Raw genomic sequence first — 25,867 nt, forward strand, 5'->3', positions numbered from 1 at the left:
TTTTTTTTCTTTTTTTTTTTATTTTTTTTATTTTTTTGTTACAACAAATTTTTGTGAGAGTGTGCGTGTGTGTGTGTGTGTTTTTTTGTGGGTATAATAGTTTACTTTTTGATAATAAAACAATTGTTTTGTTTTTAATCTAATTTTTTTTTTTTTTTTTTTTTTGTTAATTGATTGATCAATAATTATTGTGTTTTTTTATTATTTTATTTTATTTTATTTTTTTATAAAAATATTTTATTTTATTTTTAAAATAACTTTTACTTTCACAAATATCAATCATTTTCCAAAATTTTTCATACAAACCAAAAACAATAACAAATAATAGATATAAAAAATAAATTAAAAATTTATAATGTATGTGTTTAATAAAAAATTTATTATATCATTTTTTCTTTTTTTTTTATAATTATAATTTCATTATTATCATCATATTAATGTTAACAACGATTCAATGACAATAACAACCACACACCAACACTATAATAATTGTAATAATAATAATAATAATAATAATAATAATAATAATAATAATAATAATAATAATAATAATAATAATAATAATAATAATAATAATAAAAATAATAATAATAAAAAAAAAAAGAAACCCGTTTTTAATTCAATGATATTGTTCAAGATAATAATAGCAATAATAAACCCACACATAAATAATAAAAAAAAAAAATAAATAAATAAAAAAAAAAAAATGATCATTAATTATGTCTATATTATGGCTATAAATGGATTTTTAACACCTTAGTGTGAAAACACATTATAAAAGAATTAAAATTATAATTTTAATTATTTTTTATTTATATTTTTAATTGTTAAAGAACTTACTAAAAATAAACGTATTTTTCCTCAAATAAAAATAAAAATAAAAATAATAATAATAATAAATAGCATTAAAAAAAAAAAAAACAAATAAAAATAAATAACATAAAAAAAAAAAAAAAAATACATTTCTAAATCTTTAAATTTCCTATTTTTATAAAGATAACATAAAACTAATTTTTTTTTATTTTAACTTTAAAATTTTAAATTTTAAATAATTTTTTATACCAAATGAGTTATACAATAAAAAAAAAGTAAAAGAAAGGAAGAAAGATAGAATAAAAAAATAAAATAAAAAAATAAAATAAATAAAATAAAATAAAATAAAATAAAATAAAATTAAATTAAATAAAATAAAATAAAATAAAATAAAATAATTAATAATTAATAAAAAATAAAAAAATGATAAATAATAAAATTTTAATAGCAATATTAATTTTAATATTATTAATTAAATTATCAAATTCATTATGTATACCAATATTAGGTGGTATATGTATTTTGGAAGGACCATTATTACTTGATGTTAGTCAATTATTTTCAAGTCTTGATTTAAAAAGTAATCCATTATCAATTCTTGGATCAATAATAACGATAACTGGTAAATTAACATGTGATTCAACTATATCATTATTAGGTGGTACATTAGTATTACAAGGTTTAATTGAAATTAAAGCTGGATGTGTATTTAAAATTGGCAATGAAACTGTAATTGAAACTTCATCATCACTATTGTCAATGCCATTGTTATCAGTTGAATTTTTAAATTCAAATGGTAATTCATCATTAACATTTAAAAGTTCAAATAGTAATTCAGCATTGGATTTACAATTCTTTTCATTAAATGGTACAGAAACACCAAAATTTATATTTAATTCAAATAATGTTTCAATTTCAACATCGTTTTTACATTTACCAATTTCAAGAATTGGTAAAGCTATAGTTAATATGGGTAATAAAATTGGTAGTAAATTAGAGATTAGTAATGATTTTAAATTTGATAGTTTATTAATACAAAATTCAATCTCACAATTATTATTACCCGATCAAATCGATATTAGTACATTAACATTAACAAATGTTAACAATGTATTAGGTTTATCAAATTTATCACCAACAATTACAAATTTATATACTCAATTAAATTTAATACTTGATTCAACAAATATATCATTTAATAAAAAAGTTTTTTTAAAGTCAATAAATTCAATTTCAAGTAATTTAAATTTTTTAAATTCAAATATTATAATTGGTGTTAATAATGGTAATATAATAAATTCAATGATTCAATTTAATGGTAATGAAAATAATCAAATTTTAGATTTATTTGGTAATTTAAATTTAGTTTCAACAATTTCACCAATTATAAATTCAATTCAACAATTAGTTACAAGTTCAACCAATAATAATAATAATGGTATAATTAGATTAAATAATGGTTTAATTAATTCAAATTTAATAATTGGTAATGATTCAAGTTTAATTTATAAATTAAATTGTCAATTAATCGGTGGTACAATTGGTGGTACAATTAATTCAATTGGTGGTTTATTTTTACCAAATCAATTAAATTTATTAGAAAAATTAAATTTAAATTTAAAAAGTTTATTAATTGATTCTGGTCAAATTTTATTAAATAATTCAATTTTAAATATTAAAGATTCAATTGGTTTCAATAACAATGTAATTGGTACAATGAATTTAACAAATAGTTTATTAGAATTAGGTGGTAACATTTTTAATAATACTTCAAATTCATTTAAAGATTTATTATTAATAAATGTTAAATTATCAGCAAATAATTTAATTTTAAATATTGCAAATAATATTATTCTACCAAATCGTATTTCATTAGGTATTGGTTCAACTTTACACTTTGTAAATGGTATTGAAAATGATTTAAAATTTCAAACAACTTTAGATTTAAATTTATTAAATTCAATTTTAAATACAAATTTTGTTTTTGTAATTTCAACATCATCTTTAATATTTTGTAATGGTCAATCACCACCAACTATGATACAATTACATGGTAGTTCAACTTCAACCTATCAATTTATGTGTGATAATAATATGATTGTAATGAGATTAACCAATTGTTTTGGTGGTTATATTTGTCCTTCAAATGATCAATGTGTATCAAATGAATCACAATGTTCATCAATTGATGATCAATCGGCAGTATTACCAGCTTGTAATGTAAATGAAATTCGTTGTTTATCAGGTTGTCATTCAAATATTGATTATTGTAATAATACTCAATGTATAAGTGAGGGTGGTACAATTGAATGTTTATCACCAACCACTGCCAAAAGTTTAAAATATAATGGTTGTCCATTTAATTATTTTCAATGTGGTGATGGTTCTTGTCATTTAAATAAATTGGATTGTTGTGTTGTTGGTATAAATTGTACTCAATCTTTATTGGTTTCAACATTTGTTAAACCAGAATTATCGTACTCTCCAATTCATACTTTAAAAGATATGAAAGTTCCAATCATTTCAAAATCGAAATCAACTGGAATTTTAGATATTTATGGTTACGTTTCAATGCCAAGTGGTTTCTTAACTATAAATTCACTAAGTAAATTAAAAATAACCTATAAAGATGATTCTTATTTAGATTCAGTAAATGGTGATGAAATTTGGGGTATTGATTCAAATATATCTCAATATAGACAGTCTGCAATTAGTATGATATTCGATATTTCAATCGATACAATTCCAAATCCAATTTTTAATCATAATATAACATTTGAATTAAAAGTTAATAATCTTCAACTTTTAAATTTATCAAATTATTGTCTTTACTATATTAATACTACTCAAAATAAATGGAATTGTGAAACTAGTTCAACTATTTCAATATCTCCAAGAAATACTTTGTTAGTTACAACTCCTCATTTCACTGATTTTGGTGTTTTACTTAATAATTATAAACCTCAAACAACTCGTCCACCTGCTGGTGGTGGTACTTGGACAAATCCAACATTTACAACAACTGGTACTACAACTGGTACTACTACTGCAACTACAACTGCAACTACTACTGCAACTACAACTGCAACTACAACTGCAACAGGTAGTTCAAATCCTACTACAACAACAACTACTAATCAACAAACAACAACAACAACAATTTCTCAAACCACCAATGGAGGTGATGGATCATCAATTGATACAACAACTGGGGGATCATCAAATCCTACTACTACTGGTACTACAACTGCAACAACTTCAGGTACTACAACTGCTACAACTACTGCTACAACTACTGCAACAACAACTGCAACAACAACTGCAACAACAACTGCAACAACAACTGCAACAACAACTGCAACAACAACTGCAACAACAGGTGTAACATTAACAGAAGAACCAATATCAGATGAAGAAGATAGTAATAAAAATACAATTATAATGTCAACAACAATATCAGGTGGTGCATTAGTTATAGCTGGTGTATCATCTTATTTTATAAATAAAAGAATAAGACATGGTCGTGTAGTATATTGGTGGAAACTTAGAAAACCACCTCCCTCTCAACTTGAATTAAGTACAACTACAACAAAAGTTTAAAAAAAAATAATGATAATAATAATAATACATATATATACCAAAAAATTAATATCTATTTATTATACAAAATTAAAACATTGTAAATAAACAAAATTATAAACTCGATAAAATTTTAATTATTTTTCCTATAATTTTAGGTCGGTAAATAAATATCCAATTTTTTTTTCATTTAATTTAATTTTTAGGTTTTTTTCAACCTACGTTTTTTTTTTTTTTTTTTTTTTGAAAAGTGACCAGAAAATTTTCACAAAAGCTCGAATACCAAACTAAAGTTTTTCCCACTCTTTGATTATATTAAAAAAAAAAAAAAAAAAAAATTATGTTAATAAATTTTTTTTTTTTTTTTTTTTTTTTTTTTTTTCATTTTAAATTATGATATATATATTTTTTAAAAATGAATAATTATTATTATATTTTAATATTTTTATTATTTATAAATTTATTAATTGTTAAAGGTGATGATGTTCAATGTAATACATTTGTAAATTCACAATCAAATATGGATCCAAGTGAATGTGGTTCTTCATCAAATAATGCATGTTCAAATATTTCACAATCAATTTTAAATTGTGGTGAATTTAATGAAATTATAATTACAATTAGTCCAGGAAATTATTCAATTAATAGTGAAACATTTGGACCAATTACAAATAAGAAAATTACAATTTTAAATTCTGATCAACCAATTATTCAACCATCAGTTATTATTAATTTATCAAAATCAGTTTCTCCATTTATTAGATATATTCCAACAACTATTGATGATACATTAACAGTATCATTAAATGGTATAACATTTGAAAATGGTATTCAAAGAGGATCAGTATTATTAAATAATGGATCTGGTATAATTAATTTATCAGTTGTAAATTGTGCATTCATTAATATGTTGGATTCAAGTTATGGTAGTACATTTTCATTCACTAATAGTAGTAGTTTAACAACACCAACAACAATTGGTATTGTTTCAATTAGTAAATCAACTTTTTCAAATTCAAATTCAAATCAAATGGGTGGTTTTATTTATAGTATTAATTTACCAATTCAATTTACAATTGATCAAAGTAGTTTTTTAGGTCAAAATATTAGTGGTACTGGTATTAGTGTTGCAATTTTAAATGGATACTTGTCAGTTTCAAATACAATCGTTAAAGGACTCTATACAAAATATCCATTCTATTTACAAAGAAATAATGGTATTAAATCAGCAATGACAACTTTTACATTTAATAATGTTACATTTAAAGATTTAACCGAAGGTTTTGCTATAATGATAACTGGTGATAAAACAACATCAACTGAAATTAAGAATTGTACATTCACCAACACTGTTAATATTTCACCAATTTTCATTCAAGGTATTTCTCAAGCAAATATTCAGTCATGTACTTTCACTAATAATACAAATACACTTTCACTATTAAATAGTGCAGGTGGTATTTCAATTGAATCAACCACTGCAACTATTAATGATTGTGTTTTCTTAAATAATAAAGCAAGACTAGGTGGTGCAATTTCAACAAGTTATTGTGATCTTCAAGGCGTTACAATTACAAATTCAACATTCCAAGGTAATAGTGCTCAGTATTTTGGTGGTTCAATTTATAATGTCAATTGTAATACTACATTTAAAAATGTTGATTTCTCAAGTTTAGTTACAAATATTTCAACAGTTTATTGTTCAGCTTCAAATATGATATTCTCTTCTTCAAATTTCACAGATTCTGGTAAAGAAATAAATGATTTAAGTAATCTTGGTATTATTTGTAATTCAAATCCTTGTGCTATTACAATTGATTCAAAACCATCAATTCAATGTCAATATAATGAAAATGATTCAAATGATAATAAAGGTGGTTTATCAACTGGTCAAAAAATTTTAATTGCTTTCGGTGTAGTTATTGGTTTAATAATTATAATTATAATTATTGTTATTATTGTTAGAAAAGTTAAAAAAAATAGAGAATATAAACCATTTGGTTATTAAAAAAAAAAAAAACAAATAAAAATAAATTATTATAAAATATAATATTTTTTTTTTATTTAACTAAAATTCTATTTAATATTTTATTTATTTTTAGTTATATTTAAAACAAAACAAAGTTATTTAATTTAAATATTAAATTACTACTTTATTACTAACTTAATTAATTTTATTATAATAATATTTTTTAATTACAATTAAAAAAAAAAAAATAATAAATAAAATGAAATAAGATAAATAAAATTTAATTTAAACAATCCAAAAGGATTGATTGTTTAATAATCTTAAAATATTAATTTCATAAAGTTTTAGATTTTACAAACTAGGTACTGGTCTTTAAAAGACTTTAGATTTAAATAATTTAATTTTAAAAAAAAAAATAAAATTAAATAAAAATAATATATATAAAAAAAATTTTTTTTAAAAAATTATTATTATTATTTAGATAAACCAAAAGAATTTATTGAAAAATGTAATATTACAAGATTACTATAAAAATATCTTGTTAATAATATTTTATTTTAATTTTTATTTTTTTTATAAATTTAATTCATTACTAATTGAAAGTAATTCACAAGTTTTTTCCCATAAAAGTTTAGAATTTTCAAGATTTGAAGCAAATGGTGAAGGTGAAATTTCTTTTGAAATTGAAAAATATTTACCAGAATGATTTGAATTATTTTCAATTAAATTAACAATTCCATTGATTGTATCTTCAGTTTTTGAACCATAACCAAAAAAGAATATTGGTGCAATGATATGTCTAGTGAACCAACTTAAATCTCTATTTATTGGAGTTCTTAAATAACCAGGATGAAGTGAATTCACTCTAATATTATTATTCTTTAAATTATCCAATCTATTATGTAATTCCATTGAAAATAAAAGATTACATAATTTTGATTTTGAATATTCTCTAAGAGTATCAAAATTTGAAGAATCATTATCTGTTAATAATAATTTATCAAAATTTAATGGTTCACGTTGATGAAATTCCGAACTTAATATTACAATATTTCCAAAGTCTTCATTGTTTGAACTTGCACCATTTGAATTTTCATAATTTGAAGAGTTTTTAAAATTTTTTAATAATAATAATGTCAATAGTGATGTACCTAAATGATTTACACCAATTGTTGATTCAAAACCATCGACTGTTTTTATAAATCTTGGTTGCATTATACCAGCATTATTTACTAATATATCTAAATGTGGTAAATTTAATTGATTGAAATTTTTTACAAAATTTCTTATCGATTCAAATGATGATAAATCCATTTCCATTAAAGTTATATCAACTTTTTCATTAATTTCTTTTAATTGTTTTTTTAATAATTCTCCTTTTTCTAAATTTCTAACTGGTAATATAAATTTATAATTTTCACATTTTTCTCTTACCAAATGATTAATTACTAATAATCCAATACCATCTGTACTACCTGTGAAAATTATAACTTTTTTTTCCATTTTTATTTATTAATTTATTTTATATATTTTATTTATAAAATTTATTTATTTTTAAAAGAAGAAGGTAAAATAGTGATTTTAGAAAAAAAAAGATAGAAGAAAAAAAAAAAAAAAGGTGATTTAAAGTATTTTTTTTTTTTTTTTTTTTAAATAGAAAAAAAAAAAAAAAATAAAAATAAATATATAATAAATAAATTGAAAAAAATAATTTAAAATAAAATAAAAATGAAATACCAATATTAATTTATATATTTATCTTTAAATTAATTAATCTTTTAAAATACAATAGATCTTTACAATATACTATTTCTGTAATAAAAAAGGTTAAAGATTTTGAAAAAAAGGATAGTCTTTTTTTATTTTTTTTTATTTTTTTTTTATTTTTTTTTTATTTTTTTACTTACAAGAAATTTAACTAAAAACAAATTAGGTCATTTATAATTAAAATTTTTTATATTTAAATTAAAAAAAAACATCCCCTATATGTCATAAAAATAAAATTAACAAGAAAAAAAATTATAAAAAAGGATCGTGTGTGGTTTGTATGTGTGGTTTGGGTGTTGGTAAAATTTTATTTCTTTAATTTTAATTTTTTTAATTTATTTTAATATGATTTATTATGATTTATTATTATTTAATTTTTAATCAAAAAAAAAAATAAAAATAAAAATAAAAAAAAAAATAAAAAAAAAAAAAAGAAATTAAAATAGTTATAACTATTTTTCAAATAAAATAATCATTATTTTTTTATTTTTTATTTTTTATTATTTTTTTTTTTATTCTTTTTGTTTTGAAATATCCGTTGATTTATTTCTAATAAACTCAGAAAACAAAATTTTAATATTTTAATAATATAATTATATTTTTATTTTTATTTTTTTTTTTCCAAAATAAATAGTAATCTATATATAATTGTAAAAAAAAAAAAAAAAAAAAAAAAAAAATGGAAAAATGAAAAAAATAAAAAAATATAATGAAAAATATCTGAACTAATTTTATTTTTAGTTAATCTTTTTTTTTTTAAATGAATTTATATAAATAAATTTATTTTTTTTTTTTTTTTTTTTTTTTTTCCAATTTTTTTTTTTTTTTTTTTTCATTTTTTTTTTTTTTTTTTTTTTTTTTTTTTTTTTTCTTAAATTGCACACGAGCAGTAACGTCAAAAAAGATATCTTTTTTTTTTTTTCTTTTAAATAAAAATAAACGAAAATAAAATAAATAATAAAATAAATAATAAAATAAATATATATATAAATAGATAAAGGATGTCTGAATTATATTCAACACCACAACCATTTTATTATGATAAAAAATCAGGATTCACACAAGATGAATTTAAACATGCAATAGATAAATCATCAACTATTTATGTTGGTTACTTATCATTTTATACAACAGAGGAACAATTATATGAATTATTTTCAAAATGTGGTGAGATTAAAAGAATTATTATGGGTTTAGATAGAAATCAAAAAACACCATGTGGTTTTTGTTTTGTAGAGTTAGTAAAAATATATATAAATATAAATATAAATATAATTAGTAATAATAATAATAATAATAATTAATTTAATTTAATTTAATTAAATTTAATTTAAATTTTTTAATAGATATTATTCAAAAGAAGATGCAGCAGATTGTATAAAATATATTAATGGTAGTAAATTAGATGAGAGATTAATTCGTTGTGATTGGGATTATGGATTTAAAGAGGGTAGACAATATGGACGTGGTTTAAGTGGTGGTCAAGTTAGAGATGAATATAGAACTGATTATGATCCAGGTCGTGGTGGTTATGGTAAACAAAGACAATTTGAGATGGATCAATTTAGTGATGTAAATGGTGGTGATATCACTTATCAACAACAAATCTTACAACTTCAACAATCACAACAACAACATCAACTATATCAACAAGCAAATGCTGGTGGTCCTCAAAATTATTCAGGTAAAAGAAATCGTGGTGCTGATGATGATTCAGATTCTTTTAAAAGACAAAGAGATAATAATGGTTCAATTTCTGCTGGTAATACTCCAAATAAAGGTAGATTTAGAGAAAGAGATGAAGAAGATGATTAAATTAAAATTTTTTAAAAAAAATAAATAATAATAATAATAATAAAAAACTGAAAAAAAAAAAAAACTGAAAAAAAAAAAAAACACACAAATTAAATTATAATACAACAGATACACACACTCCCCTTCCCCCTTACTCCCTCCCCCCCTTCCTTTTAGTTTTATGTTTTTTTTAAAAATGTATATATATATTTATTTATTTAGTTAATTTTATTTTTATAAACGAAAAAGTAATTTGTTTTGATTTAATAAAATAAAGTAATAAAGATTAATAATAATAAAAATAATGATGATGTTGATAATAATTTTGAAGTTGAATTACTTGAATATTTATCTTGATCACAAATTTTACCAGTTTTGGTTGGTAAACATTGGCATAGACCAGTGACAGGATTACAAGTACCACTATTACTACAACCTTGTGTTGTTGTATTGGTTGAAGAAGTTGGAGAAGTGGTACCATTGGAAAATGATTGACCTGGGCAAAGTGAATAGAATGAAATTGTTGAAGTATCACTATCTGGTGCTATATTATTTCTTTGACCATCAACAGTTATAACATAAGAGATTGGATTTTGTAAAATTTCAACACCAGCTTCATAGTAACATACAATTGTTGAACTTGTAATTTCTAATACTTTACATGGTTTATCAGCGATTGTAATTGTAGTATTTGTATAATTTGCCCAATTTGTACCATAAAATGTGAAATTCAATTTATTATTAACATAAAATCCATTTGGAACAACTGCATCAATAATTGGTTTTTGATAATGTGATTTAAATTCATTCGAATCATGATTAACATTATTCCCAACTGATCTTGAAAAAATTGAAAATGAAATTGAATCATTTAAATTTCTTTGTGGGAATTTACATTTTTTATAATAAATATTATTATTACTTGATGATGAAGTTGTTGCTTTTGTTGATGATGATGAAGAATCTGATGTTGATGATAATGTGTCATCACCATTGTCATCATCATCAGTATTTGAATCTTTAATTAAAATTGTTGAACAATTTAATTTTGTTGATGGTGATAAATAAATATCAGATAAGTAACTACCAGTTATATTAATTGTATCACCATTATAATTTGGAAAATCAACATTTGTAATTATTGGTGTTAAATATAATGGTAATGTATTTGATTGTTGAGAATTTGCATTTACATAGATATTACCACTTGAAGAATCACTATTAATTTTAATTAATAAATTTGTATCGTTAATTGATAAGATATCAGTTAACTTTGTAATGATTAATGAATCATTATTAAAATCATGGATTTCAACGAAAACTAATTTCATTGATTGTTTTGATCCAAAATTTGTACCACTAATATTAAGATATTGTTGAGTGGTTTTATTATTATTATCTTTAATGTCAACAACTGATAATGATTCAATATTTGGTAATTCATATTTGAATTTAATTGAATTTGATTTTTTACCACTATCAACATTTGTTAATGATATGGTTAGAGGTGTTTGGAAAAAACTTGGTGGATAGAATTTAACGGAATCAGATGCTGTTGAATTTATATCAACATTTGAACCACCAATGGTAACAAGTAAATGAGTTGATGTTTTGTTTGTTTCTGGATTTGAATTTGCGTTGAAATAGAATCCTCTAATTGTGATTTCAATTGATGATGTTGGTATTACTTTTGGATCCATACTTGAAATATATGGTGATAATACAACTGTGGTTATATCAATTACATTTGTACCTTCTTCTTTATCATACACCAAGAATCCACCATTAATTGATTTGGCTGGTGGGAAACATGTCAATATTGTAGTATTAATTGAACATAGTTGAGTAATATCACCAATATTTGAAAAGGAAATTGTATATTTGTCAATGGTTTTATCAAATTCTCCAGTAACTATTATTTTTTCATTTGTTTGACTATAACCACATTTTGATAATATTATTGAATTTATTATTAAAAATAATAATAATAATAATTTCATTTTTTTTTTTTTTTTTTTTTTTTTTTTTTTAAAAAAAATTATAATATAGAATAATTTATGAATAATTAAATTATACAAATAATAAAATTATGTGAAAAAAAAATTAATATTGAGTTTAATAATCAAATTAAAAAAAAAAAAAAAAAAAATAAAAATAAGAAAAAAAAAAAAAAAAAATTTTTTTAATTGGGGTTTTATTAATCAAATAAAAAATTTAAAAAAATATATTTAAAAATTAAAAATTAAAAATTAAAAATAAATAATAATAATAATAAAAAAAAACTTGTATGATTCTAAGCTGTGGTCAATAGAAAATTTTGAATATGTAATTGTGGGGTTTTTTTTTTTTGTGTATGATTTAAAGAAAAACCACTAATATTAGAATTTTAAACACATACATTTTGACGGTTAAATTAAATAAACATGTGGCATACCACCACCACCAACCCCTTGATGTTAAAAATAAATAACAAAAAAAAAAATAAAAATAAAAATAAAAAAATTAAACTTCCCATTTTGATAGTGGTGTCTTTATCTATTTTCTGAAATTTTCTATTTTTATTTTCACACACAATCAAAAGAAATATTTTTTAAATTTATGATGTGTAAAAAAAAAAAAAAGTTTTTATTGATAAATTGTTTTCAGCTTTTTCAAGCTTCTTTTAATTTTCTTTTATATTTTTTTTTTTTTTTTTTTTTATTTATTTCTTTTTTTCTTCCTCCCAATTTTTATTTGTTTGTTGAGAACCTTTGGTAACCTCTTTGACTTTATATAATTGGTTTTTTATTTTTATTAACTCTTTTCTTTAAATTATTACTTCTTTCTGCTGCAAAAATCAGACCTAAACTCTAGTATAAAAGGAAGAGGAAAGCCATTAGCCAAAATTGAATGACAAAAAGAGTTCAAATCTTTAAAGTTTGACTTCTTTTGGCTGCAAAAATCATACCATTTATTTTTTCCTGATTTATTTGATTTTAATTATAAATATATAAATTCAAACATTATAATTATAAAAATAAAAAAAAATAATAAAAAAAAGTTATTAACTTTAAAATAAAGTTTTTTTATTATTCATCTGGTTAATATTTTCCAAGACCTTCATAAGTTCTTTTTTTGTTTACTTTTCCTATGAAACAGATTTTTAATAAAAAAAATATATAAATAAGTAAAAATAAAAAAAAACAGTGGGATAAATATAAAAAAAAAAAAAAAAAATGATAAACCATTTTTATCTCTACGTGTCAATAAAAAACAAGTAAAAATAATTAAGACTTAATGCATTTATTTTTGGATAAAAAAAAAAAAAAAAAAAAAAAAAAAATTCGACCAAATAAAAAAAAAAGTCAAAATTTAGGACTTTTTTATTTGTTTTTGGTAAAAAAAAAAGGATAATTTTTTTTTTTTTTTTTATTCCAAAAAAACAAATAAAAATAATTCCAAATTTGGTATACAAAATTTAAACGATATGAAAAATATCAATAACATGTAAAAATAAAAAAAAAAAAAATAAAAAATAAAAAATAAAAAAAAAAAAAAAAAAACATTTCATTTGAAATTTTTAAAAATAAAAAAAAACAAAAAAAAAAAAAAAGAGATACACACATACAACAAAAATGGTATGAAAAAATGAAAATAAAAATAAAAATAACAAGTATTTATTATTATTATTATTTGACTAACTTTTGTTTTTTTATTATTTTTTAGTCATTAGCACAAACAAGATTAACAGAAGAAAGAAAAGCATTTCGAAAAGATCACCCAGTGGTAAGTTCGAATTAATTAATTTCTTTTTTTTTTAAATATTAACTTATTAATTTAGTCAATCCCTGTATATTTATATATTTAAACATATATACACAAATATGTTTATAGGGTTTTCATGCTAGACCAGTAACAAATGCAGATGATACATTAAATTTATTAAAATGGACTTGTGGAGTTCCAGGAAAAGTAGGTACACCATGGGAAGGAGGTATTTATGATGTAACAATAACATTTAAAGATGATTATCCAAGTAGACCACCAGTATGTTCATTTCCAAAAGGATTCTTTCACTTAAATTGTTTTCCAAGTGGTGATATTTGTTTATCAATTCTTAATAATGAATGGAAACCATCAATCTCTATAAAAAATGTATGCTATAGCATTATTCATATTTATATTTAGAATTTACACCTCTAATCTGTGTGTGTGATAAATTTAGTTGATGCTAATAAAGTATAATTTATAGATTTTATTAGGTATACAAGAATTATTAGATAGTCCAAATCCAGATAGTGCTGCAAATAGTGAAGCTTATTCATTATGGAAGTATGTTATTTTTATATTTTTCTTTTTTTTTTTCACTAATATGTATTTAATAATTAATAATTAATAATTAATAATAACAGGAAAGATAAAGCAGGTTATTTAAAGAGAATAAAAGATCAAGCTAAATTGTATGATGCTCAAAGACTATTGGAATGAAAAAAAAAACAAAAAATAAATAAATAATTGTACAAACAAAAAAAAAGAAAAAAAAAAAAAGAAAAAAGAATTAAAAAAAAGAATAAATTTAAGAATACTATTTTATTTTAATTACATTAAATAATGATTAGCTAGTTTTTTATTATTTATTTATTTATTTATTTATTTATTTATTATTTATTATTTATTTACTATTTATTTACTATTTATTATTTATATATTCAATTATTTTATTTTATTTATTTATTTATTTTTTAAATAATTTGTAATTAGTCTAGCAGTATTTTTTGAAGATATAGTTGTTGTTTCAATAGTAGATACAGAATGTTCGAAAGCATTATTATAGAATAAACCTTGATCTATAATGATTGGTGGGAATTTTTGAGCTGGTGTCAATACTGGATATGCACTCCAAACATGATAATGTAATAATTCAGGTTTAATAAAGAATTTATCAATTAATTTTGAATCTAATTTCTTTGGAGCAAATATTTTAAAAACTTGTCTTCCATCATCAAGTTTACCCTATATGAAAATAATTAATAATTAATAATTAATAAATAATAAAGAAAAATGACTAATAAATATAATAAAAGTTACCCTTGAATTTTCACAAAGACTAAAGAATGGTAAAGATTTATTAAAAGAAGTTAAAATACAATCAATTGGATGATCTTTTGGATAACCAAAATATTCAGCATTGATTGAATTTGCAGCAATTAAATGAACATGAACTTTTTTATAATCTTTTTTTGGTATTGTTTCATGAGTGAATGGTAAACCTGTGAATTTAATATTTGAGAATTCAATAGGTGTTGAAATTACAACAATATCAAATTCCTCGATTGATATTTGATTATTATTTGATAAATCTTTTGATGTAATTTTATAAATAATTTTTTTATTTTTTTCATCATCATTATCATCATCATCATGATCAATTAAAACTTTTTCAATTTCAATAACTTCATGAGTTGATAAAACTTTTGATTTTGTATTATTTAATAATGCCTCAGATATTTGATAATTACCACCTTGAACAGAGAATAAACCATCATCAGTACCTGCCAAACCAATGAATGCAGCAAATGCTGATAAATTATCATAATCTTGATTATAATTTACTCTCATACCAGCCGATAAAATATCTTCAACAAATTCAGTTGAAATTCCTAACTTATCACAAAAATGTTCTTTTGCTGTTGATTTAGTAACTTCTAATAAACCTAAATTTTTATAAAATTCTTCAACACTTTTAAATGGTTCACTATTATTATAACCTTTTAAAAATTTATTTATAACATCATCTCTAGCATCTTTACAAAAATAATAATTAAATAATTTTAATTTTAATTTTTTTGGTAAAATAAAAATAAAAATAAAAATTGAAAAAAAAAAAAATTGGAAAAACTTACTTTTAAATTTAATTGGTGACATAAAATAATTATATAACATTTTTAATTGATTAACTATTGTATATGGGTGTTGTGAAAAAACAAATTCTTTACCATTCCAAATTACTAAATTTTTATTATCAACTTCTTCAGATTTTTTAATTTTTAAACCAAGTTTATTTATTAATCCAATTATATTTTCATTTAATGGGTGAACGACACTACCACCTAATTCAGTGTATTTACCTTGAATATCGATATTTCTAGTTCTACCACCAATTTTTTCCTTTTCAAAAACTGTAATTTCAATTGGTTTATCAATTCTATCTGATAATGATTCTTCATTAATATAGTATGCACATGATGATCCTCCAATACCTGATCCAATAATTGCAATCTTTATTGGTTCAACAGGTTCAAAATGATTATGTGATTTTATTTCTTCTTTTTCATTATTATTATGTTGATGTTGATGATCAGTTTCAAAGAATGGATGGTTATGTGGTGTATTTTTATTTTCATTACCACTACATTCTATAATTGAATTTAAAAATAAAGAAATTAAAAAAATTATTAAAATATTATGTTTTATCATTTTTTTTTTTTTTGTTTTATTATTTAAATAATAATAATCTAAAGAAATTAAATTGTTTTTTTATTTTTTAAATTAAATTTTTAATTTAAAAAAAAAAAAAAAAAAAATGATTGTTGGGCAATTTACAAAAAAAAAAAAAAAAAAATTAAAAAAAATAAAAAAAAAAAAGAAAATCTTTTTTTTTTATTGTGAAATATATATGAAAATAAGATTTCATTTAAATTTATTTATTTTGTTTATAATAGTAAAAATAACTTGGGCCAATATGTGGCTTTAAAGTGTGTGTTAAAAAATATTTTAAACTAATTTGTGTTCCAAATAATATATTATCAATTTCTAACTCTCCATACAAACTATCAGGATTCATCCTAAAAAAAGGTTAAAATTAAAGTAATAATAAATAAAAAAATTATTTATTAGTAATGTAATGTTTTTTAATTTTTTAAGAAAATATATTAATATATATATATATATATATATATATTATATTTACCTTTTAATCTCTCTAACCATATTATCTTTTTCTAAAATTAAATCTTTTTCTGAACCATTTTCAAATAATATATAAATTATTATACTATAACAATAAATATTATTATTATTAAATCTAGCCTGTATTGTTAAAAATCCTAAATCAGATGATTGTATAGTATTTTCTAAATATTCACTTTTATTGTACCTTGAAAGTTGATATATTAACCCATTATTAATTGATCCAGTTATTTGCTCCATTTTTATTTTAATTTATTATAAAGATATTTTTATTTTTATTTTTAACTAAAAATAGTTTTGTTTATTTTTCTTTTTTTTTTTTTTTTTTTTTTTCTAAAAAAATAAATTAAACCTTTTTTTTTTTTTCTTTTTTTTTTTTTTTTATTTTTTAATTTTGAAATAATTAAACAATAATAAAAAAAAATAAAAAAAAAAACAATATCTTTCCATTATTATAAAACTATTGAATACAATCGGAAGAATCTTAATTTTTTTATACATTATTATAAATATATTCCATTATAATAATTATTTTTTACAATAAAAAAAAAAAAAAAAAAAAAAAATCGCCAAATCTTTAATTTTTTAAAAACCCATAGAATTTTATGTCAAATTATTTTTGATAAATTTTAGTTATAAAAAAAAAAAAAAAATTGCTCTCGACGTTTTATAATACAAAAATGATGAAAATAAGAGAATAAAAAAAAAAAAAAAAAATAACACCGAATAGTAAATCCAAATAAACATAATAATAAAAATAATAATTAGTAAATAAATGAATAATAATAAAAAAAAAAAAATAAATAAATATATAAAATGAAAATTTAGTAAATTATTTATGTACAAATAGGTTTTTTTTTTTTTTATTTTTTATTTTTATTTTTGTAATGTTAAAGTTAGGGGATATCATCAAATTGTATTGAAATTATCTAATTGATTCACAAGCATCAATCCAATCACTATAAACGTCTATGGCATCTGATAACTCTGCATGTTTTTTTTATTTTTTAAATAATGACGAAATGAAAATAAAAAAGAATTAGTATTTCTATTAATTATTGTGTGTGTATGTGAGTGGATTTATTAAAAAGAAAAAATAATAAACATACCATGAATTGGTGTTTCATATGAGGCATTACAAACTCTGCACTTGGCAACTCCTTTACCAAGTTCTCTATCTAATATACAATCTACAGACTGAGAATGGGCACAAAATAAGCAATCAAAATGCTTTGGGAGTTTTTGAACTACCTTTTTTGGGGGTGGCTTACTTGATTTACGCTTACCCATATTATTTATATATGTGTTTATATATATAAAATAATGTGTAAAAAAAAAAAAAATTATAATTTAAATTAAAAAAAAAAAAAAAAATTTTCGATTTTTTTTTTTTTTTTTTTTTTTTTTTTTAAAAAATTTATTTTATTTTTATTTTTATTTTTATTTTTATTTTTATTTTTATTTTTATTTTTATTTTATTTTCATTTTTATTTTTTACCAAATTAAAAACATTTTTGAAACACAAACAAAAAGGGAGGCAATTTTTATGTTGGGGATGAAGTAAAAAAAAAAAAAAAAAAAAAACAAAAAAAAAAAAAAAAAAAAAACAGAATATATTATTCCTTTTTTTATTATTAAAAATAACTATAAAAAAAATTAAATCTTTAAAATTTTTCATTTTGTTTTTTATATAAAGTAATAGAATTTTTATTTTTATTTTTACTATTTCTTTTTTTTTTTTTTTTTTTTTTTTTTTTTTTATAGGTATTTTTAATTTGGATTTAATAAATAATTTCGATATCTTCTCTTTAAATAGTTTTTTTTTTTTTTTTTTTTTTTTCCAAAATGTATCAAGTTAATTACACATATATGGTCTTGTAAACATAGCACCACTATACAATTTATTGGTTGCAGTTACTTGATTTAATGATGATGATAAAGAAGAGGATTCTTGGCTATTAATTGTGATTTTGTTGTTTGATTTTTCAACGGTGGTTAATGAAATTAATGATTCTATAAAAATATTTAAAAAATTAGTAAGTATTTAATCTTTTTTTATTTTATTTTATTTCTTTTTTTATATTTTCACACATACTGAATAACATTTTAAAGATAGTTTTTTTTTTTTTTTTTTTAATAAAATAAATAAATAAATAAGTAAATAAATTAATAAATAAATAATTAGTTTTTTTAATAAAGTAAATAAATAAATAAGTAAATAAATTAATAAATAAATAATTTTTTAAAATCTTTTTTTTTAATAAATAAATAAATAAATAATTGTTTTTGAATGATTTTTTTTTTTTTTTCTTTATTAAAAAATATTCCTATTTATACTTTTTTTTATATATATTTCCTTTTTTAATATTAATTTTTGTTAAAATAATTTAGTAGTGTTTTCTTTTTTTTTTAAAAAAAATGAATAGTTAAATTTGATTATAATTATTTGAAATAATTTCCTTTTTAAAAACATTACTTGGTGGGAATTTCTCCCCCAATAAAAAATAAAATCCTTTTAAGATTTTTTTTTTTTAAAACATAAAAATAAATAAAGTAAAAATAAAGATTATTTTTAAAAAAAAAAATATTGCACATTGCCACACTAAATTGATTGATTTTTTAAAAATAAAAATAATTATATAAAATTCAAAATTATTTTAAAATTTACGAAAATTAGTAAATAGCCCAATAGGAAAATCTAATTCATACTTGTACTAATAAAATCCCTATTTTTGGCAATAAGTTTTCAAACCGAAATATTAAACATAATATCAGAGATTTTAAAAAAAAATCCTGATCAATAATAATTTTTTTTATTATAATATTATTTATTTGAATATAAAATTTTCTTTTTTTTTTTTTTTTTTCTTATTATTATTTTAATTTAAACAAAAAGTGTAATTATTTTTTTTTTTTTTTTTCTCCTCTTTATTGTTTTCAATTTAATTTTGATTTTATTTAATTTAAAATTTATAACCACTTTTAAAATAATAAAAAATAATTTTAAAATTATTATTTATTATTATTATTTTTTTTTTTTTTTTTTTTTAAACATTTTTTTTAAACATTTTTTTTTTTTTTAAATTTTAATCTATAAAAACAAATACATATTAAAAATTAAATATAACTTTATAAAATTTTTAAAATTAAAATTAAAATACATTTAAAAAAAATGTTAAAATTGAATTGAAAAAATAAAAAAAATTAAACATTTTATATTTATTTTTATATAATTTTATAAAAGAAAAAAAAAAAACAATAATATAAATAAAGAAAATAAATAATTAAACATGAAAAAAATAATAAATTTAATAATGATTTTTTTTTTAATAAATGAAATTATAGGATTTGAATATAAAAATATAAATACTATAATAATTAACAATAATAATGATAATAATAATAATAATAATAATAATAATAATTTAAATAAAATCCAATGTAATGATAATTCATTGTATCCATTTGATTTACCAGTATTAATTTATATTGTATCATTAGTTGAAAGAAATGATATTAATAATGAAATTAATAATAATAATGAAAATGAATCAAATAAATTTTTAACAGCAACAGTTAATGGTAGAACATGTTTAAGTCAAGGTATTGATAATAATTTATCATTTGAATTATCAATTGGTTCAAATGTAACAATTCCACAACAATTATTAGAAAAAGAATTTGAAGCAAAATATATAAATATTAATTTTCGTGGTGAAATTTTATCATTTCCTGATTTATCAATTTTAATTAAACATAATAATTTTCCAGATACATATCATATTGAAACTATATTTAAAAAATTTTAATTTAAATAAAATAATCATAAATGTGTATATATATATATATTATTTTATTTTATTCCTTTAATTATAATTATAACTATTTTTATTTTTTATTTTTTTTATTTTTAAATATTATTTATTTATTTTATTTTATTTATTTTTATTTATTTTTATTTATTTAATTCTATTAACTATTGATTCCAATTTAAATTTGGTTTTACAAAAATAAAATTATTTGTATTTTTAGTTTTTGATAATTCTTTGTTAAAACGTTTAGAGATAATTTTAAAATGAGGTAAATTTAATTTACCAGCAACTAAAGGTAATAGAATATGTTTAATTTCATGAGTAGAATCGGGATGAATTGAGAAAGTTGATTGTTTATCACCAGAAAAGAAGAAAGGAATATCAGAATTACCATAACTTGGTGGATTAATAACTTGTAGATCAAATTCTTGTAAAAAGTTTGTATTATTTTTAATGATAATCGATTGGGTTAATGGTTGACCGACTATACCAAAAGAAGGTACATGAACTTTTGCAAGGAATGGATTTGGTGTTGTTCTAATATATGGTAATTGAATTGGTAATGTTGAAATGATTTTACTTGATTGACCTTTTCTTCTCCATTCAATAATAAAAGAACCAAAACTAATAGATTCACTAATTACCAATGGTATCAAATTAAACCAACCACTATAAGTTGTATTTTTTGATAATTCAACATCTTTTAATAATTTATTTGAATCTGATAATAATTGTGCAACTGGTAAATTATTAATGCTATCATCTAAAATCATATTAAGATTATTTATAATATTATTATTTACACCACCACTATTATTATTTGGATTATTTGGATTATTATTTGGATTATTATTATTTGGATTATTATTTGGAGTATTAGGATTATTATTAGCAACATTTGGTGATAATAAAGTTGCATTTCTTGCAGATTCAGCAGCAGTTGAAATTGATAATTTTGTATTTTCAATTATAATATTAAAAGGTAATTGTGATTTAATTTCACTTAATAATAAAAGATTCTCTCTAGTTTGTACACCTTGATCATAGAGATCAGTAATCAATTGTAAATGTTCATTAAAGAATTGGAATTGTGTATTGAAACCAACAACTACAGGAATTGTAAATAACTTTGATGTATGTGATATTTCACCAGTTTTAGTTTCATAACTAATACTAATTAATAATTTATTTTCATCAACAACTGAAGAATAAACATAAAACATTTTCTTAAAACTCTTTGTTTCTTTAATCGTTGTTAATTTCATTTCACTTAATGGTGTTGATCTATTTGGTTCTAAATAAATTCCTTTTTCACATGATTGATTATTAATATTAATAATATTAACTGATTGTTGTTGTTGTTGTAATTGTTGTTGTTGTTGTTGTTGTTGTAATTGTTGTTGTTGTAATTGTTGTTGTTGTTGTTGTTGTTGTTGTTGATGATGATGATGTGAGTGTTGAGTTTGTGGTAATGGTTGTTGTGGATTCTGTTGTAGTAGAGTTGTAGTTTGTTGTGATTGTTGAATTTCAAATCTAATTGTACCACCTTTAATTTCAGCATCATTATTTATAATTTCTAATTCAATTTCATAAAATTCATTTACAATTGCAGGTGAACTATGATTACATTTAATTTGAATTAATGATTCATGATCAAGTATTCTAATTGATGATCTTTCTAAAAACTTTTTATATGGATTTAATTTCTCTAAAGTTTTTGGTGGTTGTTGTTGTTGTTGTTGTTGTGTTGTTTTAATATTTTTATCTTTTAATTTGTTTTGAATTGGTGGTGTTGTTGTTGTTGAAATTAATAATGATGATGGATCTTTAATTTTCTTTTCAATTTCAGTTTCATCAGATTTAATTGCCCATTCTTGAACATTCCAAACAAAGTTTATAGTTTTTGTTGGTGAACCAATATTACCCAATTCTAAAATTACTGATAAACATTCTAATTCCATTTTCTCTTTTGCTACTTCAAGTTTAAAAGTGAATAATCTAGATTCATCAGGAAGGAAAATTAAATCTTGTCTGCTATGATCATCTCTTTTAATTGTTGATTGATTGATTGGTGATTGAATTGGTTGTTTATCATGAATTGATTTATTATAAGATTTCTCAGAGAAAATAACTTTTAAAGCAGAGAATCTAATTGGGTTTGGAAAATGTGACCCAATTACAACATAAAATTCTGTGGTTGAATTTGTAAAAGTGAAAGAAGAAGGGAACTGAACTCTACAATCTAATAATGGATGAACATGATCCATATTGATATCCAATGATTTCTCCAATGATAATGGTGGTGACAATTTTTGAGCACCATCAGTTAGAATATGAATGATGGTATTTTGAATATTTGCTCTATCCGCTACTGTATTATTTAATTCTGGTGATAGATAATCCAAAGCGTAACCAATATAATTTGTTGGTAAATTTAAATAGTGTACAGATTTCAAAAGCATTGATAAACTATGAGTTAATAAAGTTGTCCATTTCTCACGACGATATGTAAATGCATTCTTATTATAATATTTCAATGCTAAATCATATTGTTTCGATATGAAATATTCATAAGCAATTAATGATTCAATGAATGATAAAATACGATGATTACCACTAACAGTTGATTGATCATATGCTTTAACCAATGTTTTAATTATTAAATTTGTATAATTTAATGATAATTCAATTGCAATTGATTTTGATAAATCATTTTCATCTGCAATTGTTAATTGTTCTTCATATGTTTGTAATTGTGTATTATTATTATTACTAATATTATTGGTATTATTGGTATTATTATTATTATTATTATTATCATCAAGTGGATGTGAACCAACTGGTGGTGGTTGACCAATATATGTTAAATTTGAAAGATCAAACTTTGGTTTAATATCACGATATTCTAAAACATTAACATTCTCTTTATAATGATTTGATAATGCTTTGAAACTATCTCTACGATTACCTTGATGTTTTGCAGAAATTTGATAATAAAAACCAGGATTTGTATTAAAATTTGATCTAATAATTGATGGACATAATTCTAATAACTCTGCAAATATTTGATACTCTCTTGCTAACCAAATACAATGAGTGAATTCCTTTTCAGCTGGACCCATATAAATTTTAAATGTTTTAATATGTTTTTCAAATTGATTCAATGAATCTTGAATTAATTTAATTTGTTTTTCAAATTGATTTTGTTGTTGTTGTAATAATATTTGTTGTTGTGATTGTTGTGATTGTTGTGATTGTTGTTGTTGTTGATAAAAAAAACCTGTTCCACTTTGTTGAATTTGTTGTTGTGGCTGTGATGGTTGTAATGATTGTTGTTGTAAATATGAAGGTTGATATTGTGATTGTAATGGTGATGTACTAAATTGTGCTTGTTGTTGTTGTTGTGATGATGGTTGTTGCATCATTCCAGGTGTACCAGTTGGTGATAGAATTGTACCACCAGGTGTAGATGTTGTTAATGTTGTTGTCGCCAAAATTGGTATTGAAGGTGTTATAGATATTGATGGATTTGTCGTTATTGAATTTGGTGTATTTGGTGTAGTATTTGTTGGTGTGGTGGTAGTGGTTGCTATATCGCTATTTAACATTGATATTTTACAAATTTTAAAATTAAAAAATGATGCTAAACTTCTAATCTCTGCAAACCTAATGCCTCTACTATCATTATTTGATTTATAATTTAATAAATTATAACAATCTCTATAATACCTATTTTTTAAAAAATAAAAATAATAATAATAATTATTAATATAAATTATTATTATTATTATTTTTTTTTTTTTTTTTTTTTTTTTTTTTTTTTTTTTTTTTTTTTTTTTTAAAAAACTTACTTTAAACTTGTAGAATTATCACCTCTGAAAAATTCAGAATAAAAAGCTATTTTAAAATTATAACGAATTGAAAGGAAAGGATGATTTGATTTTGCAATTTGTGATTTTGTATATTGACACATTTCTTTATAATATTGTTCAGATAATTCTAAAGCTAATCTTTCCCATTTCTTTACAAATGGTTTTATATCTTGTTTATTTAAGAATAAAAAGTATTTTGGATCAATATCTGCTTTCTTTCTAATAGTGTTAACTTTTTCTTCATGATCTAATACTATTGATGTTACAATAATAACTATTAATTTAATATTTCTACTTTTCATATTTGTTCTAAAATAAATAATTTAAAATAAATAATATAAAATAAATAATATAAAATAAATAATATAAAATAAATAATATAAAGTTTGTTAATTTTTTAATTTTTTTTTTTTTTTTTTTATAAAGAAACTTAAAACTTACCTAACTAAATCAACTTGTTGTAACATTTGATCATGAGCTTTAGAATTATTTTTATCATCAGGCCATTGAAGGAATAATGAAACTACAGATGGTATTGAAAATGTATGTTTATGAATCCAATTTGCTTTTAAAATACCCATTGGATGTGGATTAACTTCAACTTTTTTTTCTTTTTTAAATGATAATGAATCAGTTTCTAATGGTACTGTTTTAAATAATGGTATATTTGAATTTTGAAATCTCCATCCACCTGCTTCACCACCTGTTGCTGCTGATGTTAAAATTGGTGTACCAACTTTTTGAGTTGGTGATTTCCATAATTCATCAAATTGTGATAATGATTTTTGTTGTAATGATAATTCACCCAATTGATTTGATAGTGATGATGGACTATTACTATAATTTGAAGTATTATTATTGTTATTGTTATGTAAAATTGAAAATGGATCAATTGATGGTGATGATGAATATTGACCACTATTCCTTCTATTATCACCACCAATAGTTGATGTTAAAATTGGTGTATTATTATTTGATGGTGTTGTTGGATGAATCCTTTCAAAATCTGTTACATTCTTTGTTGATAAACAATCAATAATTTGTGAATGTAATGATTGACATCCAATTAAACCAATTAATGGTTGTGGTGAAAGTACAAGATCATCTGGTAATTCATTCATTATTATTTAAAAAAAAAATTATTTATTATTAAATTTTAATTTATTATTTTATTATTATACATGTATAAATATTAATTATATATGAAAAAATGATAATTGAATAATGAAAAAAAAAAAAGTAGTTTTAAATTGAAAAAATTAAAAAAAAAAAAATTAAAAAAAATTAAAAAAAAAAAAATTAAAAAAAAAAAA

The 25,867-nt window shown here is 20.1% G+C and overlaps 11 protein-coding genes across 11 annotated transcripts; 5 read left to right on the plus strand and 6 right to left on the minus strand.

The window, feature by feature from the left end:
* Window positions 1-1,236: 1,236 nt before the first annotated feature.
* DDB_G0287193 (hypothetical protein) lies at window positions 1,237-4,413 on the plus strand (the record flags this gene model as incomplete). Its single annotated transcript, XM_632266.1, has 1 exon — window positions 1,237-4,413. One exon carries the CDS (start codon window positions 1,237-1,239, stop codon window positions 4,411-4,413), a length of 3,177 nt encoding a protein of 1,058 aa, XP_637358.1.
* Window positions 4,414-4,807: 394 nt separating this feature from the next.
* On the plus strand, window positions 4,808-6,400 carry DDB_G0287195 (hypothetical protein; the record flags this gene model as incomplete). The annotated part of the gene is made up of 1 exon (XM_632267.1): window positions 4,808-6,400. One exon carries the CDS (start codon window positions 4,808-4,810, stop codon window positions 6,398-6,400), a length of 1,593 nt encoding a protein of 530 aa, XP_637359.1.
* A 534-nt stretch (window positions 6,401-6,934) lies between these two features.
* DDB_G0287151 (hypothetical protein) lies at window positions 6,935-7,864 on the minus strand (the record flags this gene model as incomplete). The annotated part of the gene is made up of 1 exon (XM_632268.1): window positions 6,935-7,864. One exon carries the CDS (start codon window positions 7,862-7,864, stop codon window positions 6,935-6,937), a length of 930 nt encoding a protein of 309 aa, XP_637360.1.
* Window positions 7,865-9,129: 1,265 nt separating this feature from the next.
* On the plus strand, window positions 9,130-9,943 carry ncbp2 (RNA-binding region RNP-1 domain-containing protein; the record flags this gene model as incomplete). Its single annotated transcript, XM_632269.1, has 2 exons — window positions 9,130-9,365; window positions 9,475-9,943. The coding sequence occupies 2 exons, from the start codon at window positions 9,130-9,132 to the stop codon at window positions 9,941-9,943; spliced, it is 705 nt and encodes a 234-aa protein (XP_637361.1).
* A 242-nt stretch (window positions 9,944-10,185) lies between these two features.
* Window positions 10,186-11,922, minus strand: 5NT (hypothetical protein; the record flags this gene model as incomplete). The annotated part of the gene is made up of 1 exon (XM_632270.1): window positions 10,186-11,922. One exon carries the CDS (start codon window positions 11,920-11,922, stop codon window positions 10,186-10,188), a length of 1,737 nt encoding a protein of 578 aa, XP_637362.1.
* Window positions 11,923-13,536: 1,614 nt separating this feature from the next.
* Window positions 13,537-14,389, plus strand: DDB_G0287153 (hypothetical protein; the record flags this gene model as incomplete). The annotated part of the gene is made up of 5 exons (XM_632271.1): window positions 13,537-13,539; window positions 13,628-13,687; window positions 13,796-14,056; window positions 14,154-14,233; window positions 14,314-14,389. 5 exons carry the CDS (start codon window positions 13,537-13,539, stop codon window positions 14,387-14,389), a joined length of 480 nt encoding a protein of 159 aa, XP_637363.1.
* Window positions 14,390-14,632: 243 nt separating this feature from the next.
* DDB_G0287201 (hypothetical protein) lies at window positions 14,633-17,110 on the minus strand (the record flags this gene model as incomplete). Its single annotated transcript, XM_632272.1, has 5 exons — window positions 14,633-14,914; window positions 14,990-15,705; window positions 15,805-16,317; window positions 16,634-16,746; window positions 16,872-17,110. 5 exons carry the CDS (start codon window positions 17,108-17,110, stop codon window positions 14,633-14,635), a joined length of 1,863 nt encoding a protein of 620 aa, XP_637364.1.
* A 685-nt stretch (window positions 17,111-17,795) lies between these two features.
* Window positions 17,796-18,160, minus strand: elof1 (elongation factor 1; the record flags this gene model as incomplete). The annotated part of the gene is made up of 2 exons (XM_632273.1): window positions 17,796-17,857; window positions 17,980-18,160. The coding sequence occupies 2 exons, from the start codon at window positions 18,158-18,160 to the stop codon at window positions 17,796-17,798; spliced, it is 243 nt and encodes an 80-aa protein (XP_637365.1).
* A 565-nt stretch (window positions 18,161-18,725) lies between these two features.
* DDB_G0287205 (hypothetical protein) lies at window positions 18,726-18,975 on the minus strand (the record flags this gene model as incomplete). The annotated part of the gene is made up of 2 exons (XM_632274.1): window positions 18,726-18,883; window positions 18,966-18,975. The coding sequence occupies 2 exons, from the start codon at window positions 18,973-18,975 to the stop codon at window positions 18,726-18,728; spliced, it is 168 nt and encodes a 55-aa protein (XP_637366.1).
* Window positions 18,976-20,184: 1,209 nt separating this feature from the next.
* Window positions 20,185-20,679, plus strand: DDB_G0287155 (hypothetical protein; the record flags this gene model as incomplete). Its single annotated transcript, XM_632275.1, has 1 exon — window positions 20,185-20,679. One exon carries the CDS (start codon window positions 20,185-20,187, stop codon window positions 20,677-20,679), a length of 495 nt encoding a protein of 164 aa, XP_637367.1.
* A 167-nt stretch (window positions 20,680-20,846) lies between these two features.
* DDB_G0287157 (DUF1683 family protein) lies at window positions 20,847-25,675 on the minus strand (the record flags this gene model as incomplete). The annotated part of the gene is made up of 3 exons (XM_632276.1): window positions 20,847-24,411; window positions 24,534-24,863; window positions 24,996-25,675. 3 exons carry the CDS (start codon window positions 25,673-25,675, stop codon window positions 20,847-20,849), a joined length of 4,575 nt encoding a protein of 1,524 aa, XP_637368.1.
* Between the last annotated feature and the right edge of the window lie 192 nt (window positions 25,676-25,867).

Source organism: Dictyostelium discoideum (genome assembly GCF_000004695.1).
Source record: "Dictyostelium discoideum AX4 chromosome 4 chromosome, whole genome shotgun sequence".
Taxonomy (NCBI): Eukaryota; Evosea; class Eumycetozoa; order Dictyosteliales; family Dictyosteliaceae; genus Dictyostelium; species Dictyostelium discoideum.